This window comes from Podarcis pityusensis (genome assembly GCF_964106645.2).
Source record: "Podarcis pityusensis genome assembly, chromosome: 14".
Taxonomy (NCBI): domain Eukaryota; kingdom Metazoa; phylum Chordata; class Lepidosauria; order Squamata; family Lacertidae; genus Podarcis; species Podarcis pityusensis.
In genome coordinates, this window is record NC_138039.1 from 23,511,007 (window position 1) to 23,531,598 (window position 20,592).

A 20,592-nucleotide genomic window follows, 5' to 3' on the forward strand; every position below is an offset into this window, starting at 1 on the left:
AAAATAACATTTATGCCTGAAGATATTCCTGAAATATATCTGAAAGAATACCTGATAGGATTTTTTTTTTTAAAATTATTATTATTATTATTATTATTATTATTATCTACATCATCATCATCGGTCAAGATATAAGTCAGTGAAAACATAATAACAATAAGAAAGGAAAAGAAATGTTAGCAATGCGTATGCACAAAAAAGGAGAATAGGCATAGCGAATGTAATGCTATGTGTCTAAACAGAGTTAATGTGCCTACTTTAATGATCTACAATGTTCTTAAGAGTGTGCATAGTTTTATATTTTCCTGTCAATACATTATGAAAATGCTCCATTTTCTGCCGAAAGATTATGAAGTTGCCTTCCTCCACTTAATTTTGTGGGGGAAATTAAAGGGACTTTATAAGGATGCCCCCCTGAGCCCACTAGAGCAGTGGTGGGGAACCTCCATCTTACGGGTGCCTCTATACCTGATATCATATGGCAAAAATGCAGCTCTCTGCTAAAAGTGGAGTTGCCTTGACAAGCGTTGCCATGGTCCCTGGCACTTGCAAAGGCACAGGGTTTTGCAAGACCTGGCAGTCAGCTGAGCCATGGTGCCTGCAAAGCACTGTGCCTAAACAAAAATGTTTTAAGCAGGTGCCAGAAAGAATACAGTGAAGGCGCCCGCCTGATGTCAGTAGGCGGAAGCTCCAAAGTGCAGCATTCATGCAATCAAAGTCACAGCTGGTTTGGCCCTCAGAAGGACATAGGAACAACCCTCACCTTCAAATGTTTGGTGGGGCTTCATAGGGAGCCTCTTTTTTCTTTTGTATGTTTAATAGATTATTGTATTTTAATGTTCTGTTGGAAGCCGCCCAGAGTGGCTGGGGAAGCCCAGCCAGATGGGCGGGGTATAAATAATAAATTATTATTATTATTATAAGGTGTCTGTGTTAGTAGAACTTTGAATTTCTGAAACCAAAATGTTTGACACAGGGATAGTTCTGTGGTTCTTTTGATTTTTGGCATGTTATCAGGACGTTTGTTGAGTTTCCACGACTGTATTCAACTGGGGTTCTTTCTCCTTTGCCTTCAGGTGGACTTCCTCAGCCCATGACCAATGGGTCAGCACAAACGCAGGTGAGTGATGGGTACGGATGGGTGAATCTGTCTCTGTCTCTCTTGGTTTCTTATTTTTCCATTCTTAAGTTCAGTTCTCCATATCATTGGGCATTCCCCCCCCCCCAAAAGTCCTCATGAAAATATCCACATTTTAGTGCATCCCCCCCCCCCCGATATACACATTATTGTATGCAGTTTTGCCCAATATACACATCCTTTTGCAAAACAATTTCCTGGAATAAGAAGCATTTTGATGCATACCTGACTCTAGTATATTCATTTTTGTACACATTCCCTGTCTGGAGAACTGCACAGCAAAATTGGGAGGACTGCGGATTTTGAAAGATGACTGTGTTTTGAGTTCCAGTTTGGTTTGCCTTGAAATGTAGACTGAATCAACTTCCACCCCTACCCTGTTACCTGTTCAGAATGTACAGCGGAGCTGAGTGCAGCTTTCTTCAGCCTGATGCCTTGCAGGTGTGTTGGACTACAACTCCCATCAGCCCCAGCCAGCATGGTGCCCGTGTCCTTGGCCCATGGTGGCTGGGGCTGATGGGAGTTGTAGTCCAACACACCTGCACGGCACAAGGCTGGGGAATTCTAGTTTTCTTCCAGGTATTCACCTTGAGTCACAAATTTAAGATGTGACACATAGGACATGTCCATTTCGGATCAACGAGATCCCTGGCCATCTTCCTTCACTCTCCTCTGTGGCTTCAGCAACCTTTGGCCCAACTTATTTAGGTCTGTCTTCCCGCAGTGCTAGGAAATGAGATGGATCACATGAGATCGAAGGGCCGCAGCCTATAATGAGAAATCCTTATCAAACTGACCCAACACAATATGCTGCCTTTTCTTAAAAACTTCCGTGACTTGTTCTCTGCCTGGAAATTTATTGTGAGCCATCCAGGGGAAAGATTGCAATGGAGATTGTGTGGGTTGACCCACCTTCCTGTTCTTCTTTATGGCCCATGTTTCCCCAAGTGGCACCACCACGCTCACCATGCTGGCACAAAACCTCAAGGCACTGTCCTACAGCTGTCCAAATCGTGTTCTTAACCCCTCCAATTCCACTTTTCTTGTAATAAACACACACCCTCTTTCCATTCCCGACAGCTGAATGGGGGATCCATGTCCTCGTCCCACAGCGATTGCCAAAGTCCTGAGAAGGAGTCTGAGGTAAACAAAGTCATCCCATTTCTTGACCTGCCCAAACACTGCACAGGAAACCTCGTATATATTCTTTCTTGCATTGCCAAGGAAATCCCCTGGACCTGCATCCTTCCAGGGGTCCCCCTCTGGATCCTACCCCTTCATCTTCCTCCTCCTGCTGCCTCTGCCAAGTTCTTCCTCTCCCTCCTTCTCAGTGTCTCTGCGGCATCCATCCATCTTCTCTTTTCTCCTGCTTCTAATATGGAACAGGCTTTTGTCTTCTGCTCATCTGGACTGGGACATTTTCCTGCTTTCTGGCCTTCCACCTCTTGCAAATCCCAGGGCCATTTCTGCACCGACTACCTCCTGCTTCCTGCACAACTTTTCCAAGCTTGTCACCCTTCATGTGGTTTTAGGATCAGTGAGTGGTGCCCCTCTCAGTAGTTCTGCCACCCTTAGATGTTTGGCGTTGTAGTGGCCTGGGGGAGGGCATTCCCTGTGGCAGCCCCAAAATTGTGGAATTCCCTCCCCACAGAGGTGCACCTGAAACCTTCATAGTGCAGCTTCTTGACCCTGGCTTCTTGGACACCCGAGATGTATATTTTTTAGGACCCACCCTGTTTTTGTGACTGCAGATCATTTTAACTGATTCTAATATTGTTTTAGGGACGCGGGTGGTGCTGTGGGTTAAACCACAGAGCCTAGGATTTGCCGATCAGAAGGTTGGCGGTTTGAATCCCTGCGACGGGGTGAGCTCCCGTTTCTCGGTCCCAGCTCCTGCCAACCTAGCAGTTCGAAAGCACAGCAAAGTGCAAGTAGATAAATAGGTACCATTCTGGCAGGAAGGTAAACGGCGTTTCCGTGCGCTGCTCTGGTTCGCCAGAAGCAGCTTAGTCATGCTGGCCACATGACTCGGAAGCTGTACGCCGGCTCCCTTGGCCAATAAAGCGAGATGAGCGCCGCAACCCCAGAGTCAGTCACGACTGGACCTAATGGTCAGGGGTCCCTTTACCTTTACCTAATATTGTTTTGGGGGACCGTTAAGTCTAGAGAAAAGGCGAGCAAGGGATGATGTGATGGAAATTTATAAAAATTATCTGTGGCATGGAGAAAGTGGATAGAGAAAAGCTGCTCTTCCTCTCTCATAGCCCTAGAACCCATAGCCATCCAATGAAGCTGAATGCTGAAAGAATCAGGACAGATAAAACTCCTTCTTCATGCAGCGCATAGTTAAGCTATGGAACTCCCTCAAGAGGCAGCAATGGCCACCAACCTTGCTTCAAAAGTGGATTGGACAAATTTATGGGGGAAGAAGGCTATCAATGACTACTAGCCACAGTGGCTATTAGCCTGATCCAGCAGAGCTCTTCTTAAATCCTTCTTTTTCTATTGTTATAACCTGCCCTGGGACCTTATGGCAATGGGCATATCATAAAAAAATAGTAATAATTGTAACAACGTGGATAGGAAATGTAGATGTTGTTGACGCTGCTGCTGCCATGTAAGGCTTTCCACTCCAAAATTTAGCTTCCCTGCTCCCTCCTTTCAAACAAGCAAGTTTCTGTGTGTGTGTTTTTGTCAGCTGTTAAACATCTGCCATGTTCCACCACAGAGGTGGCCAGAGTCAAACTGTCTTCTCTTATTTCTCCTTCCGGGGACCCCTCAGGATGAAAGAAGGAAGAGAACAATAGAAGCCACTAGGAATATGTTGATGTAGAGGGAATATGAACTATTTCTGGCAAAAAAAAAAAAAAAAAGCCAGCAGATTCCTGCTCCCAAACCCCTATCCTTTTTTTTTTTTAAAAAAAAAGCTTAATTGCATTCAAATGCGAAGGGAAATACTTGAATGCAATGCAGCTTATTTATTTCCTCACGCTCTGCCACCACTGCAGCCCTGTTTCTTTAAGAGAGAAATATGCAGGCCTTGATTAGAGGAGAGTTTTGTGAAGACCACAGAGAGGCTTGAATTACGGGGGATCCGATCCCTGTTCCTTCAGAGGAGCAACTGGCCTCACTGTTCACTGGAGTCCAAAAACTCTGCATTCTTTCCATGCCGGGTTGGTGGTGAGGGAGAGGAATTATTCACTAGTTTCATCCAGCTTTTGCCAGTGCTGGCTGATGTCCTGCTTTCTTACAGGCTTCATCGGCTTGTTTCCGCTGAGGGCCTTTCTTGGTTTTATCGCCTTGGGTCCCGATCCTGCCATGGGCTTGTGGTTTTGAATAGACATAGGAGGAGAACCCTAAGTGGCACAAAATTGTCCCAGAGGTCCACTGTGATAGGGGAGTGGGGCCAGTGTTAGAAACTCAAGATATGTAAGCTAGGCACCAAATGGCACCTGAAGCTTAGGCTATGTCTGTTTGCAAGGGGGTTGGACTTGATGACCCTTGGGGTTCCTTCCAGCACTACAATTCTATTATTTTACTATCTCAGCTACATTGCTTGACTGTAGCTTGCTCTTACAACAATTCACTTGTCCCGGGAGGCAAGAAGGAGAAACATAAACAGTGGAAATGGAAATGGAATCAACTGAGTCAGCTGGCTTGATGGAGATGTCAGTCGCCCAGAAATCTCCACGTAGTCGCAACTGGACCTGCACCAGGAGCAAAATGTACCTGGCGCCCAGGAAATTTCAAACACTGGGGACAATGACCTACCACCGCTCCCAAGCGGATTTGGGTACCACATCCCAATGCTTTCTGATGCTGCTCATCCACATCCCCTTGCTCCCTGGGTTGGAGGTTGGATCCTGCCCGAAGGTGTCCAGTTGCTGACTGCTGGTTCGTTTAATTGCCACTGTAAAGCAGGTGACATCCCTTTCTCAGGCCAGGCATAGCACATGAGAACTTCTCTGGATACAAAGCACATGCCCTTCCATTAAGCTGGAGGCCCATCCCTCCTGCACTCTGCTGGTGATGCATGATGACGTTTGGGCTGCAGAGTTGGGTCTGTGGTGGGTTGACATGGGGCCAGATGGGTTGGTACTTGCTGATGTTGCAAGAACTTGGGTGCTATGAAGAGTAAGCGCAGCTCTTCGGAATCAGAATTAGGAACATAGGAAGCTGCCTTATATTGAGTCAGGCCATTGGTATGTCTAGCTTAACATTGTTCACACAGACTTGCGGGGTCTCCCAACCCTGCCTGAAAGAGACCGGGGATTGAACCCGAGGCCTTCTACATGCAGAGCAGAGGTCCTGCTACTCAGCTACATCCATTGGTCCATCTTTCTCAGTATGGTCTGCATTGATTGGCTACGGCTCTCTAGGGTTTCAGACCAAGGTCTTTCCTAACCCTGCCATTGGAGGGTTGAACCTGGGACCTTCTGCATGCAAAGCAGATACTCTGCCCCCCGAGTTAAAGTTCTTCTCAGTTGCTGCTTCCTCTCCTAAGAGCAGAGGCTGAGTTTTGCCCTGTCAAAGGCTCCAAGAGACCCAGTCTGCATCCTGTGATGACTCTTTAGTTTTTTTGCTGCCTCCTGTCAGCTCTACCTGCAAGGTTCTCGTAGCCTCTCCAAACCCTGCAAAATGATTTTGAAAAGGGATGACAGGTTGAAGTGGGGGGAAACCCGCCCCCCGCAATAAATGCAGCTCAGGAGCCCCCACCATATCCCTCTATCCCACCAGTCCTTTCCCTTCTTTTGAATCCCATTCTTTTCTCTTTCTTTTTTTTAAAAATCCCGCTAGGTGGGAGAGCCTGGGAAGAAGGATCCGTTTGAGGAGAGCGGCTTGAACCTGAGTCCCACGGCAGCGGAGGCCAAAGAGAAAGTGCGGGCCAAGCGGGTGAACAAAAGGGCCCCCCAGATGGACTGGAACAAGAAGCGGGAGATCTTCAGCAACTTCTGAGCCGGCCAGGGAGCTCCTCTCGACTCCTGTTGCGGCTCCCCCCACCCCGGCCTGGAGACATTTGCAAATGAGCACGGGGATGGCGACGGCCGCGCTGTGCCTCCAACGGGCACCGCTCCAAGGCGTGCCAGGCTCTGCTTTTTACCATAGGTTTGTGTTGCTTTGTACAAAGCACATTCCCTCCTTCCCCCCTGCCCGCAGCCTCTTTTATTGTACAAAAGTGGTCACAGAGAGAGAGAGAGAGAGAGAGAGAGAGAGAGAGAGAGAGAGAGAGAGATTGAAACTGCAGGACTCAAACACACAAAACAGGCAACTGTGAAACTGCCACAGTAGCAAGCAGGAAAAGCAAGCGGCAATTTTCCTTTCCTTTTTGAATCGCTTAACCTGCAATATTTAGAATGTATTATTTATAGGATCATTTTTATATCATTAATTGTTTGAGCTTCTTCTGCCTCTTCTTGTAGCGATGTCAATATTTTTTTTTATAATGTCCCAACCAGAACTTGTTAACCAGAGCCTTTCCACTTAACTGGATGCTGCGGTCTGCACTGATTAGCAGCAGCTGTTGCCAACCTGGTGCCCTCCAGATGTTCCAGATACTGCCCACTCCTTGCAGCAGCCCTTGGTTTCGGGCAGGAGGGGGCATCAGGTTGGCAGAGACTGCTGGGTTTCCATGTTGGCATCCTCATAAACGTGGTTGCCTGACCATTTCGTGATTGTGCGAGTTTTCTCTGTGGCTTTAAATTTGGACTTTTTATTTTTTAAAGGAGGGAAATTTTTTCCGCCCCTCCATCTGTTCGTAGTTAGTGCTTGAAACGCCCTGACCCTTTAAACCTCAGGCACAGCAAGCCCCCTTTTCTTTGCAAATTGTTTTTGCCTTGTTACCACTTTTCAGAACAACTGCGCTTTTGGAAAAGCCCCTTCACCACTTTTCAGAACGACCGTGCTTTTTGAAAAGTCCCTTCCCTACCAATCATGGCAAAAGACCACAATTATTTGGTGCACTCAGGTGCAGAAATGCATGCCGTCCCTTGCCAACCCCCTGGGGCCAGGGTAGGGTGGGAAGCAAGTGCCCCCCCCTCTAAATTCTGACATTTATAAGGAACACTGATCTGAATTGGCTGTAGCCAGAAGCTGGAAATAACACTTTTTAGCGAGACTCGGGAGAAGCACAGGAAGACAACTGTATCCATGAAATACTAACATTCCTGGGAGCGGTTCCTCTGGGAGACGGTGTCCTGCTGGCAAACGGACCGGCGTCTCGAGATTTAAACAGAAGCTCCCCCCTTTTTGTGCAAGATCATTTAACCTCCAACCGCACAACTATTTCCACTTCCAGGCCTTTTGAAAACATGCACCCCATTTCAACATTGCTGATGTTTCAGCGGCTGCACCTTTAACCAACCTTCCTTTCAGTTTAGCAGCAGTAAGGTACCTGCAGGTATAAGCTGTTCTAAGGAAAGGCTGTAGTGGATGGTCTCCCCTTTAACCCTACTAACCCTTTGCACAGGCAGTGGGAGATGATGGACAGAGTGGTCCCCAAAGCCTTTTTCAGGCCGAGGGCCAGATTCCTTTGTGGGTGATCTTCTGGGGGCTGCATACCAGTGGCAGGAGAAACCAGAAGCAAAGGTGGTGGAGCTCACAGGGCTTTCCCCCCCACCTGCAATGGTCTGAGGTTCTACACCAACCGTCAACCTTCTCCAACCATGGAATCCTAAAGGTTTCATTACAGTCCAAGAACATTTCCCTGTCAGGGATAAAGGACATGATGAAAGCACCAAGCAGGCCTTGGTTTGAGAAGGGGGAGTGGCCTAGGAAGCATCCTGAGGGCCAGATGGAGAGGCCTGAAGAGCCGCATTTGGTCATTAGGCCTGAGGCACCCCCTCCCTACAGCCAAAGTCAAATCTCATGCTTTAACCATGACGCGTAAAGCTGAATTTAACAAGCCCTGAATGTGCTTTAGCTTCTGCAATGTTCTTTCTGAAGGAATGGCTCAGAAGCACAGAATGTGTCTCTTTTTTGAGACTGCAACACATCCACATCTACTGACCATCTGACCTGCTCATTACCAGCATTAGGCCCTCTACGTTACTTCCCCCACCCCCCAAATAGAAAGAAGAATTGTTATTAAAGGCAAGGAGGCATGGTAGAGGTTGGATTGCCATCTTTGAGGGATTCTTTAGCTGTGATTCTTTTTTTTTTTTTAATAATTTTTATTAACAGACCAATCAAATCAAATCACATAAATTCCAAATTTCTTTAGCTGTGATTCTTGCACTGCAAGGGGTTGGACCATATGACTCTCGGGACCCTTCCAACTGTACAATTATATGATTCTGTTATTCCCTAGATCAGTAGTATCCAAACTTTTTTCAAAGAGGGCCAGATTTGATGAAGTGAACGGCCGTGAGGGCCAACCAAAGTTGTTAACCTTTTTTTAGGATTGAAGTGGTTGAGCTTTGTTTAGGATTGAAGTTGTTGAGGTTTCTTAGGATTTTACCCTAGGAAATAAACTGCCACAGGGGCTGGATTAAACTGACCGGAGGGCCGGATTAGGCCCCCAAAACGGACTTTGGACATGCCTGCCCCAGATAGATCTTGATGTTGTTATAAGAGGACAAGAGTTGGGAGACGGATTGACCCAAGGGGCCCAGGTCACTGGGAAGTTTCCAAGGAAGTTCTTACCCCTCCCTGTGTTAATTCATGGGAGGGAGTATACTGTTTGGTGTGTTGTTTTTTCTGTGGTAGGCACTGAAATGTTTTGAATCCAGGCCTGAGTGAAAAGTGGATAATTCTGGGGTATTGCTCCTACTTACTAACTGAATTTGATCCTTCTCAATGAGTGATGTATGTGAACTGTGTGGGCCACTTAAAAGTAAAGCACACACTACTGTGGAACCCCTACACTAGGCTCCTCTGTTCTTGAAGAGATCCCTTTGCTAATCTGGTGCCCTCTAGCTGTTTTGAACCACAGCTCCCATCAGCCTCAGCAGGCACATCCATGGTTTGGGCTGATGGGACTTGTAGTTCGAACATCTGGAGGGCACACAGTTGGCAAAGGCTGCTTGAGAGTGATCACATTGCAGCAGCAACTCAGAAATTGTTATCCAAACTCTTCTCCTGATTCTGCTAAGTGAGAGAGGAGTAAAAAAAATTGGAAGCTAGCTAAAGATTTTATAACACTGTTAATCTGGTAAGGGGAGGCAGGTAGGAAGAGTTTTTTCTTCCAGCCTTCTTTAGTGAGACATCACAACCTTTCACACCCTTTTCTTCTTTACAACCACTTCCACAACAAGTATTAAAAAGCAAGCTGGAGGGATGCAGTTTCTCTTTCATAAAAAGAGGTATGTATGACTAAGCAATTGCTTTTAATTAGGGCACAAATGTACAATCTATGTAAGTATTCAAGAAGTGTGGAGGGGGGACGACGACACATTTTGTCTTCAGGGATTCTTCAGCTGTGATTCCTGCATTGCAGGGGGTTGAATGATCCTTTGGGCCTCTTCCAACTCTTACAGTCCTATGATTCTACAATACCCTGCAAGATGACCAAGTGCCCTTTAATATAAATATACTCTGGGGGCTTTGTGTATGTTTTGCAAATAACTAAGCTGAATAAGGTGCCTTATATTATTCTCCTGTCCTTTGGGGAAATTTACCAAGCCTTGGTAAATGGTACCATTCTCTTGTTATGTTTTGGTTTTCAGGAAGAACCTTGTATACAGTTTCATTACAGGAGGCTTTGAGAGAAATGCGAGGTGGAGTATTGGTGTCCATGATGGACAGCCCTGTACTCATAGTCTGCCCCAGGAGTAGCCAAAGCAGTGTTCTCTAGGTGTTGCTGGACTCCATCTCCCATCATCTCTCACCATTGGTTGTGTTCGCTGGGGCTTATGGGAGTTGCGGTCCACAACATTTGGAGAGCACCACGTTGGATACCCTTTGTCCACACCAGCTTTTACCAATCTGATGGTCTCCAGCTATTTTGGACTACAATTCCTAGCAGCCCCAGAGCACCAAGTTGGGGGCAGCTGGTCTGGATGCCTAAGAAACGTGTCCTCATTCTGCACCTGAGTTAATCTAATTGAATGCCACATTTTGACTGGTTTTGCATAGTCTGCCTGGCTATCATAGGGACACCATTCTAGTCCTCACCTCTGTCCCCTCAGATGCCTGCCCTCTCTGTCTTCTGAGGTAGCACCAGGCATCACCCACCACTTTTGAATTTTATCTTAGTAAGCATGAGAACTACAAAGCGGTCTTTTTGCAAACAACAACCCCCTCTCCAATATTTCAGATTGATTCCATAGATGTTCAGTGATTATAAGCTCAGCAGGCAAGAAGGGTTTGGCTACAAATCATTGTGCTCTTCACTTTATGATGATGATGATTATGAGGATGATTTTTATTTTAAAAACAGGGTTTCTAGCCCACATGGAATCTGGGGAAATGTCAGGAATTCTTTCCCCATTTGAGACTCATTCTTTGCCAAGCTTGACCAAAACATTCCAATTTGTTTTTAAAAACCTGCACCATTGAAGACTGTGAAGCTATGTAAAAATAAATATATGTAAATATGACTAATTTGCACAATTCAGTCTGCAGGCATGGAATTTTACCACATTCCCAAACCATTTATTATTGGAGAACAGCTGTACTTGCTGACTCCCAGTCCAGCCCCAGTTATGCTCAGTTAGTCCCATAGATGCCCATTAGTATTGAAAGGGGGCTTCCTGCTGATGCCACAGGAAGGGTGTGCATTATGGGGCAAATGCAAATAAGAGTGCATGTAGATCTTCCTTCCCAAGACTGGTGCCCAGATGTTTGGAATACATATCCCATCACCCCTGACCTTTGGCCATGCTGGCTGATACTGATGGGAGTTGTAGTCCAACAACAACTGGAGGGCCCCAGGTTGAGTAAGCCTGCCATAAATCTCTCTTGATGACTCGGGGCCACTGATTGTAGGAGGATAATGAAATGTTTGTGAATGAAGAATGCTCTGCTGAGTCTTCTTTATTTTTTGTAACAAAGAAAACACTTATTGAGTGAGACTGGTAGTAATTCAGGTATATGCTAATACCTGCTGATAAGGTTGCTTGAAACTTGATTTTGAGAACGGTCGGTGTGAGATTTATAAAGGCTTTTTTGGGGGGGGCCTGCTTTGATTCCTTAAATGATTGGAGGGCGCTTGTTTTTCATATTAGGCTAAAATTTTTACCTCCAAAAGAATTGCCCCTAATTCATTATTAGCAAAGGTGCTGATGCACCACAGGTGTGTGTGGGGTGCTGCTGCTGCTGCAGTTCCCACCAGCCTTGGGCTGATGGGAGGTGGAGTCCAGCAACATTTGGAAGACCACAGGTTCTCCACCCCTCTGATGCATGGAAAGAACAGGTTTACATCTGGTCAATGGAAGATGAAACAGGATAGGCCTTTTGAAAAATGCCTGGATAACACCTTGGGCTCCATGATCGAAGAAAGGTGAAATATAATAGTAAGGAAATGAATGAATGCAGGACTGGTTTGAACAAGGATTTCTAAAGTCATTCTTTAAGGATAGGAGAGGTGTGACAGAAGCACAAATTTGAGGGTTGTGGTACAATTGAAATCTCCTATACAAATCTGTACCTATAGAGGTACCTTTCCCCCTACCCCTTCCAAGAAAGTAAACATCCCAGTCTCTATTCCGTGGATTGACTCATGACGATTTAAAAGCACGCCTGGCTCTCTTTTCTCTGCCATCCTATATGCTCTGCAGCACTTAACTCCGTTTCTGCACATCTAACCTAGACATTCACTAAAAAGTTATAAGAAGAGCTGTTAACTGCATTGTGTAAAAAAATGTATACTAAAATGTCAATAATAAAACTGGTTTCCCATGTACAGCGAGTTTTATGATGTTGGTGTCCAAATTATTATTTCCTTATGGTATCCCTCTCTTCCTCCCATCCAGCTTTTGTGTCTGTTTCCTGGCTGTGCCAGATTGCCTCACTTCTAAGTGCATTTAAATTATCAGGGAAACGTATTCCAGCCCCTCAAGGAAGGTTTGAAGCAGGGCCAATGAGGGGGTATGGCATAGGGAGAGTCCCAGGGGACAGAAGGAAAGGCCTGGAGGGCTGCTTTCAGATCCTGGGCCCACGTTCCCCACTCTGGATTAAGCCCCCTCTTCTGGGAAACCTGAGCACCAAACAGAGACTGTTAAACAAAACTATTCTTATTACAAACAAAACTGTTTATTATATAAAAATAAGAATTACTCTTTAGGTAGATGCAGTTCTCAGCATTTGGCTTATGTGACAGGCTAAGCAAAGCTCAAGGCTTACAATGTATTCCAAATGCCCCTTTTGCTTGGGACATCTCAAAGGCTTCGTTCTCACATAGGAGAACTCTTACCCAACCTGGTGTCTTCCAGATGTTTTGGACTGCATTTTATGGCTGCGCTGTCTGGGGCTGATGGGAGTTGTAGTTCAAAACATCAGGAGGACGATAGATTGGGAGGAAAGCTGATCTAAAATCTGCAAGCCCTGGAGCCCATCAGATACAACTGGGGTGGGAAGAATTTTTTCTGTCTCATCTGTTTTTAAACTTCCAACTCTCCCTACCTTGGCAACAGGCTAATTCCTCCATGACGCTGGGACAGGCCTGAATGACATCATCCAGTGGAGCTGGATAACTCCTTTTGCCTGGTAACTAGCTTATTAGCATTTAAATTGGAAATTCTTCAAGGGCAAAGGCAGCTGACAGAATCCACAAACACTTCTTAGGAAGGTCTGGTCTGGGAAGAAAATATGACCGGCCTCCTTCACAGTGTGTGTGGAGGCAGGGAGAGGCATAATGACAAGGAAATACAACACACCCTGAGGGCTGGTTGCCCTTCAGGCAGAGGCTCTCAAAGTGGGAGCCTTGCCCTTTCAAAACAACGGCCGGAGGATGTCATGTGAGCTGAACCTTAGAAATTCTGGTCAGACATATATAGCTTATGACAAAGAGATCTCTAGACATATCAAAACATGTGGAACTTCCATTGACAGGACACAACCTGAACTTTCTGCTTGTTTTCATTTTCACCCTAAAGAAAGTTTCACCCATTTTCAGCCTGCCTCCCCCCATCTCCTCTTTCTAGCCACAGGAATCCAACAAAATCTTCATTTAAAAGATACTGGGGGCTGGACTATACTTTTGAAGTAGACTCTCATCATTTTAAATACTCATGGCTTTGCCCAAAGAACCATGGGAGCTGTAGTTTGTTAAGGGTGCTGGGGGTTACTGGGAGACCCCCTATTCCCTTCCAGCTTCAATTCCCAAAGTACTTTCAACCCCTCTTCCCCAGGAACTCTGGGAACTGTAGCTCCGTGAGGGGGAAAGGGGCTGGCAGGGGGACCATGACTGTTTAAAGTAGCATGTCACTGCTTTAAATGTATGGTGCTGATGGGGCCTGAGCTAGCTGAACTGAGTTATGTCAAGATGTACACGTGCAACTGATTTCAGTGGGACTCGAGTCCAGCTAACTTAGTCTGGAATCTAGCCCCAATATGTTGCACTTATTTAACTACTCTCTGTATGGCTTCATACTTGGGTTAAGAGGAGTCCTTTCAGGGCAGCCTGGGACACCACACTTAAGTCAACTCTGTGGTCCTTTTATGAGGAACAATGCTATTTGGACCCCTCTCACCTGTGCATGGCTTGGAGACCAGGAACCAAGTCATTGCTGTAGTGCCACCAGATTTCAGGGTGAAAATCCCTCTTGCTCAAGCCACTGGCAGGTCAGCTACAGCATCATCAGTCCATTGGTGGGCCCCCAAGTCCCAGTCCCCCAGTATGGTTGCCTGTTCCAGTAAGTGTTGCATCTCTCAGCGCTTCCTCGAAGCCGGACAGATGTCCCTGTTGAGGCATTCACTGCAGCGTGGATTTACAGGTAAGCAGACTTGCTGCCCAAACCCAACAAGAAGCCAGTTTATCTCACTCCAGAGATCTCTAGGAGGAGAAGGAAGGGAAATGTTCATTAATCATTATTATTAATTTGATTAATCACCCACCCTTCACCCTAAGGATACAGGAGTTGTGGTTCAGAAAGATTTGAAGGCTCACTGGTTAGCTGCCCCTGGAGCTTATCTGAAGGCCTAACCCTGTGGTAAATTTTGTATGGGAGAAGGGAAGCCTTCAGACGTCCTCCTCTGAGGCCGTTTAGGGCTCTGAAGATGGAAAACACCACTTTGAATTGGGCTCCGAAATGGAATGGGAGACAATGAAGATGGGATGTTGATCATAAAGCCAAACTGTTGTTAAAACAAGCCACAGCTCGTAAGCCAAAAACAAACCATGACTTCACATTTTGCTTAGGCTAAACAAACTATGGCTTGGCATCATGTGTGGCCCAGGTCACTGAATTAAAAAAAAGAGAGAGAACACAGAATTGACCCTGACTGCCTCACCTGGGGAGCCATTCTTCCAGAGCCAGCCGAGTCTCCTCAGGAAGCTTGGTTTCCTTCTTTGCCCACTTCAACCTGTTGGAAATCCGGTGCACGTGTGTGTCCACACCTATGGAAAATGGTGAGTAGAGTCAGGGGAGAGGAGATCCCATATTCAGTTCCCAGAATAGTTAGAGGATATTTGACCCCTACCTGAAGGAAAGGATGGTTTTGTCTTTGAGAGGAGCTTTCGACCAGAGAAGGGCTGGGGGACCCGTGGCCCTACAGATGTTGCTGGACTTCCAAGTTCCAGCACCACTGGCTGCTGGCCCAGCTGGCCGGGGGGCTGATGGGAGTGGGAGTCAGGAAACTGGAGGGCCACAGGTTCCAGATAGTCACTGGGCTGTCAGTAGCAGATACAAGAACATACTGCTTCACATAGTACATAGTTAAATTGTGGAACTGTGGAGGCAGTGATGGCCACCAACCTAGGTGGCTTTCAAAGAGGACTGGACAAATTCATGGAGGAAAGCGCTATCAATGGCTACTGGCCATGATGGCTATGCTCTGCTTCCAAATTTAGAGGCAGCAATGCTTCTGAATACCAGCTGCTGAGAACTACAGGAGGGGAGAGGGCTCTTGTGCTCAAATCCTGCTCGCTGGTTTCCCACAGGCATTTGGTTAGCCACTGTAAGGATAGGATGCTGGGCTAAATGGGCCATTGGTCTGATCCAGTAGGTTCTTCTTATGTTTTGAGGGATACAACACAATGTTTTGATTTTGAAAATCCAAGTGTGTTCAATTCATTTTAATATACTAATGTTTTGGATTGCGGAAAATACTGCTTTCTGAATTGTGCCTTGCCGGTGTATTGTAAACCAGGGGGTTCCCAAACACTGGTCTGAGGACCACAGTGGTCCGTGAACTTCATTCAGGTGGTCCACAGCATGCCTGTGAAGATCAGGACCTGCTGCTGTGAAGTGGTAGGTGGAAGGAAGCAACTTTTGGAACCAGAAATGGAAATTTCAACATCCTTATTAGGGCAAGACCTTTATTAGGCCAACCCAAATAGTCTGGCTAGCTGGTAAGCAAAAGTGGGGGGAGGGGGGAAAATAATGCCCCTTTTAATGTCCCGAGTCTGCATTTTGTGAGAGTCTTAAGTCAGAAGCTCGGAGGAGGCATTCAGAAGAGGCTCACAGGTGCCATGCAGGTATCAGGTTGCCTCAAGGCCTCAAATATAACAATGGCTGATTCCCCACCTTTGAAATTACTGGGCACTGTCTGTCACCCAGCACTGCCGCCATCTCTGGGCGAAACACACAGGCTCCTTGATTAATCGGGAAGGAATTCCAGCAGAGAACCCCGAATGATATTCTCCCCACCCTCAGTTTTTAATCAACTGGTTCCTGAAGTCCCATTCATCAAGAATCAGCCCTCCCAGGTTTCCTGTAACCAGCAACCTAAAATGTTAATTGGAAGTACTGTTAAAATAAAAAAGGTGGGTTAGCGCAAGCATGGGCCATGGAGCCACAGCGCCACCTCCTGCCTATAGCAGGATTGCACCACAGTCCCAAAATCCAAGGTAGGCCTCCTCACAGGAATTGTTTTGAAATGACAGCTATTCATTTGAAAAGCACAGGTGCAGCATAGATTCTAACACTGAATTCAATGGGGCTGCTGAGTAGACATGGTTATGATTGCCCTGTAAGTGTGTGAGCCACAAAGGACCCATTTCACCTCTGCTTCAGGTGGCCTTAGACAAACTATGTACATAAGAAGAACCCATATAGTCTAGCATCCTGTTTTCACAGCGGCTACCCACATGCACCAGAGGGAGACCTGCAAGCAGGACCCGCATACAAAAGCCCTCTCCTCAGGCAAAAACGCTCAAGGGGCGTGTGAAGCAAGACTGGTGAGGGTGTGTGGCCTGGGGAATGTTACAAGGGCCAGACAGATAGGCCCAAAGGGCCACATTTGGCCCCTAGGCCCAAGAGTCCCCATCCCGGATCCTTCTAGAAGCTCCGATTCCTAGAGCAAATGAGTTGGCCCTGCTAAGAGAAAAATGGAAACAGTACCGATTCCAGAGATGTCCTGCCAGGCAATGTCCATCACCAAATGGGCCATCTTGGGTCCAACCCCTGGGAGTTTCACCAGCTCCGCCAGTGTCCTTGGGATGTCTCCAGCATAGTCCTCCTTCAGAATTGCTGTGGTCTGCTTGATGTAGCTCACTTTCCGCTGTAGTCAGTGAAAAATGGGGGGATGCGCACTGGAGGTTTAGCCAGCTGACCTCAGGCAATGGAGGGAATAAGGGGGCTGACTGTGAGGATTGAGGGGCCCGGATGAAAGCAGGGACCACAATGACAATGGAATCTAGCAGGGATGTGCTTTCAGAACCGCAAGGTAGAAAGGATTATTAAGCCCCTTGGTAAGGAGGCCTCTCTGGTCTGAACCAGACTCACAACATTTGGTGCCTCCTCTCCTTAAACAGCTTCCACAACCCAGCTGGTCATTAGGACCACTTGTAATTACAATCTTGAACCTGTTTGATTATTTCCTCCTCCCATCCAATAGATTTTTCTTTTGTGCTATTGATTACTTAATACTGAAATACAGGAAGCCTACAACTTGCGCACATTTAACTTGTGTGCATTCAGCTTCACATGCATGGCAATTTTTTTATTTTAAAAAGAAGTGGAAAGTGGTAGGGGTTCTGTGAAAAATGACTTTGGCAATCCCACCTCCATTAAACCCAGTGAGTTTTGAGTACACACAATTTTGGCTTTAGGTGCGATCCCTGGAATGTAAGCCCCATGTACGTTGTGGGCTTACTGTAATAGAAAAGTTATACTATTTCATGCTACAGTCGAGAAAGCATTAAACAGTCCTAAATTAAATCTTTGCTCCATATGATTTGTAAAGGCGGGTGGGATACATAAACTTGCAAACTGTTCTGATTTCCGTCTCCCCTCCGTTAATCTTACTATTTCTGTAACTTTAGACATCAAAGTGACATACCATATTGTATTAAACCACTCGTGTTCTTTCAGCATTTTGGGAGGGTACCACTTAGGGACTAATATCAATTTTGCTCCTCTTAAGAAGTCTGCAGCTAGAGTAAGATGCTCTGAACATACAACATTTTTCAGATATCCCACGAGAATCTTAATGGGTTTGGTGGTATGAAAGAACCAATTACAGTTAAACTGTGGAATCCATTCTTACAGGAGGCAGTGAGCGCCATCAATTTGCATGGCTTCAAAAGAGGATTAGACAAATTCATAGAGGAGGATAAGGCTATCAATGGCCACAATCCATAATAATAATAATAATAATAATAATAATAAATAATTAAATAATTTATATCCCGCCCATCTGGCTGAGTTTCCCCAGCCATTCTGGGCGGCTTCCAATTGAGTGTTAAAAACAATTCAGCATTAAATATTAAAAACTTCCCTAAACAGGGCTGCCTTCAGATGTCTTTTAAAGATAAGATAACTGCTTATTTCCTTCACATCTGAAGGAAGGGCATTCCACAGGGCGGGCACCACTACCGAGAAGGCCCTCTGTCCGGTTCCCTGTAACCTCACTTCTCGAAACGAGGGAACCGCTAGAAGGCCCTCGGTGCTGGATCTCAGTGTCCGGGCTGAACGATGGGGGGTGGAGACGCTCCTTCAGGTATACAGGACCGAGGCCGTTTAGGACTTTAAAGGTCAGCACCAACACTTCGAATTGTGCTCGGAAACGTACTGAGAGCCAATGCAGATCTCTCAGGACCGGTGTTATGTGGTCCCAGCGGCCACTCCCAGTCACCAGTCTAGTCGCCGCATTCTGGATTAACTGCAGTTTCCGGGTCACCTTCAAAGGTAGCCCCACGTAGAGCGCATTGCAGTAGTCCAAGCGGGAGATAACTAGAGCATGCACCACTCCACACCACACCAATGGCTATGCTCTACCTCCACTGTCAGAGGCAGGAAGCTTCTGAACACAAGCTGCTGGGAATTGGAAGTGGGGAGAGCTGTTGCATTCAGGGCCTGCTTGCAGGCTTCCCATTGGGGCATCTGGTTGGTCACTGTGAGAACAGGATGCTGGGCTGGATTGGCCCCCTTTAACCTGACCCAGCAGCTATGATCTTCAGACGTTCACATTTTCTAAAGTCTTTAAAGCTGTTCTCCCAACCGCAACTCTGCCAAACACAAATATAACCAGCTTCATTTCTTCAAAATGCCCAGCGCTCATTACTAAGATTAGGGCAATAAAAATATTGGCTTAATGCTCTTCCTCTTTCCTATTCTCTCAAATGGCTCACCTTCCAAAACCCCACAGGGTAGATGAGCTGGCCTAGAGTCACGTCATCAGTCTCCAAGATGTTGTCCACAGTGAGGCCATGCTCCCTCAGGCGCATCATGGCCGCCGAAGTCACCTGATCTTTGGTTTGGCTGGAGAGCATGAGTGACAAGAGGACCTGGTAGCGCCTAACCTACAGTATGGTATGGAGATGGAAGGTGATCATCACAGGATATCATCTTTCGTCAGATCTACTTTGTTTTTTTGCTAGAACCACCTAGGGGCCATATTTCTTGATAGGCAACATATGCTAGTAATGGGCAGGGCCAAAAGCAAAAGTACCGTATTGTTTGCTCTATAAGACTCACTTTTTCCCTCCTAAAAAGTAAGGGGAAATGTGTGTGCGTCTTATGGAGCGAATGCACGCTGCACAGCTATCCCAGAAGCCAGAACAGCAAGAGGGATTGCTGCTTTCACTGCCCAGCAATCCCTCTTGCTGTTCTGGCTTCTGAGATTCAGATTTTTTTTTCTTGTTTTCCTCCTCCAAAAACTAGGTGCGTCTTGTGGTCTGGTGCGTCTTATAGAGCAAAAAATACGATAGTTAGAGCAATGGATGTGGCTAGAGCCTTTACATCCCAGCTATGTAAAAGCCAGAGGTTTCTACGCACACAGATTTCTCTGCGGTCTTCCATCCAGGTAAATGGATGGAAACATTATCAGGGTTCAAGGGCATATCTCAGCCAGGCAAAAACACTCAAGGAGGGTGCAGAGCAGGGCCAGTGAGTGGTTAGCTTTCCTAGCATCAGGTGGGAAAACCCATGTTATCATTGTTAAAACCAGATCTGTTCTACAAACAGATCTCAACCTCTACCTGCTGCCCAGTCCTGCTCTATGAGGGCAGGAAGGCAGACAATGCAACCTGCCAAGATCCTTCTTGCTCCTAAACATGTGCAGTTCAGCTCAGTTTTGAGCTCTCTCCTCACCTCTGGAGGAGCATCACTGTCAAAGCATTTCCCAGCACCCATCTGGTCCACAGGGGCATCTCTCTCCTTCCTCATTTCTCGGATGTTGCTCAGGTGCTGCTCCCAGTTTTTTGGTTCCCACTTCTGCTTCTTGCCCTCTCCTTCGTTTGTCTTGCCCAGACCATTTCCTCCGGGAGAGTCATAGGCAACACTGACTGTCTTCTGCTTTCGGTGGATCTTTGTGCAGAAGGTTTCACTCAGTGCAGGAACACCCCCTTCCCCCCCTGCAAAAAAAGAGAGGGAGGGAATATTGAACTGCAGATAACGCCATACCCTCCAACATTTCTCCAATGAAAATAGGGACATCCTAAGGAAAAGTGGTACATTCCAGGATCAAATCCGAAACCGGGGCGGCTTCTCTAAATCACGGACGTCCCTGGAAAAGAGAGACACTTGGAGGGTCTGTGCTTTGCATGCAGAAGGTCGCAGCATCAACCCCCAGCGGTATCTGCAGGTAGGACGGGGGTCGGGGTAAAAACTCCCCGCCTGAAAGCCTAGACTAGAGCCATTGCTGCCAATTCCTGTAGGCAAAACTAGGCTAGGTAGACCAATGCTCTGACTCAATATAAGTCTCAGGGGGCTCAAGCCCCCTAGCTCTTTCCCCCAGAGGCAAGAAGCCTCCCTCACCCCCTTGCCGGGTCTGACCTCTCCTTTTGCTCAGCTGCAGCCGGGTGGAGACCCCGCGACTCGCGCACATGCCTCCGCCTGGACCCCAGAACTACAAGCCCCACAATGCCCCGCGGCGGCGGCCGGCGCATTCACCGTCTCTGCCTCGCACACCAA

General features: G+C 46.7%; 2 protein-coding genes across 6 annotated transcripts in view; one reads left to right on the plus strand and one right to left on the minus strand.

Moving 5' to 3' along the window:
* NHERF2 (NHERF family PDZ scaffold protein 2) overlaps positions 1-11,984 on the plus strand; it is a 60,897-nt gene extending 48,913 nt beyond the window's left edge. Inside the window, exons 5-8 of one of the 4 annotated variants that reach the window (XR_013979565.1) lie at positions 1,077-1,120; positions 2,219-2,281; positions 5,936-6,314; positions 6,345-11,984. Coding sequence is in view for 2 of the 4 variants with exons in the window: in XM_080981717.1 (XP_080837843.1) it covers positions 1,077-1,120; positions 2,219-2,281; positions 5,936-6,094 (266 nt within the window). In the remaining 2 variants the exon portion in view is untranslated. Of the gene's footprint in view, positions 1-1,076; positions 1,121-2,218; positions 2,282-5,935 lie in introns of all 4 variants that reach the window. The other 3 variants (XR_013979566.1, XM_080981717.1, XM_080981718.1) reach the window with 3 other exon arrangements.
* NTHL1 (nth like DNA glycosylase 1) lies at positions 9,240-20,569 on the minus strand. Of its 2 annotated transcripts, XM_080981735.1 has the most exons (6): positions 20,455-20,569; positions 19,771-20,033; positions 18,810-18,980; positions 16,579-16,738; positions 14,528-14,633; positions 9,240-14,069 (listed from the first exon to the last, which is right to left on the minus strand). In XM_080981735.1, exons 1-6 carry the CDS (start codon positions 20,504-20,506, stop codon positions 13,946-13,948), a joined length of 876 nt encoding a protein of 291 aa, XP_080837861.1. In that variant the 5' UTR covers positions 20,507-20,569; the 3' UTR covers positions 9,240-13,945. The 2 variants fall into 2 exon arrangements, with proteins under 2 accessions (XP_080837861.1, XP_080837862.1); XM_080981736.1 differs by lacking the exon at positions 18,810-18,980.
* Between the last annotated feature and the right edge of the window lie 23 nt (positions 20,570-20,592).

Bases quoted from the DNA above. Each gene is read 5' to 3' on its own strand.
- NTHL1 (XM_080981735.1), bottom strand. From the start codon at position 20,506: ATGTGCGCGAGTCGCGGGGTCTCCACCCGGCTGCAGCTGAGCAAAAGG. The intron at 20,034-20,454 runs GTCAGACCCGGC...CTTTTTTTGCAG, and splicing joins GCAGCTGAGCAAAAGGAGAG to GGGGGGAAGGGGGTGTTCCT. The intron at 16,739-18,809 runs GTGAGCCATTTG...CACTGACTACAG, and splicing joins ACCCTGTGGGGTTTTGGAAG to CGGAAAGTGAGCTACATCAA.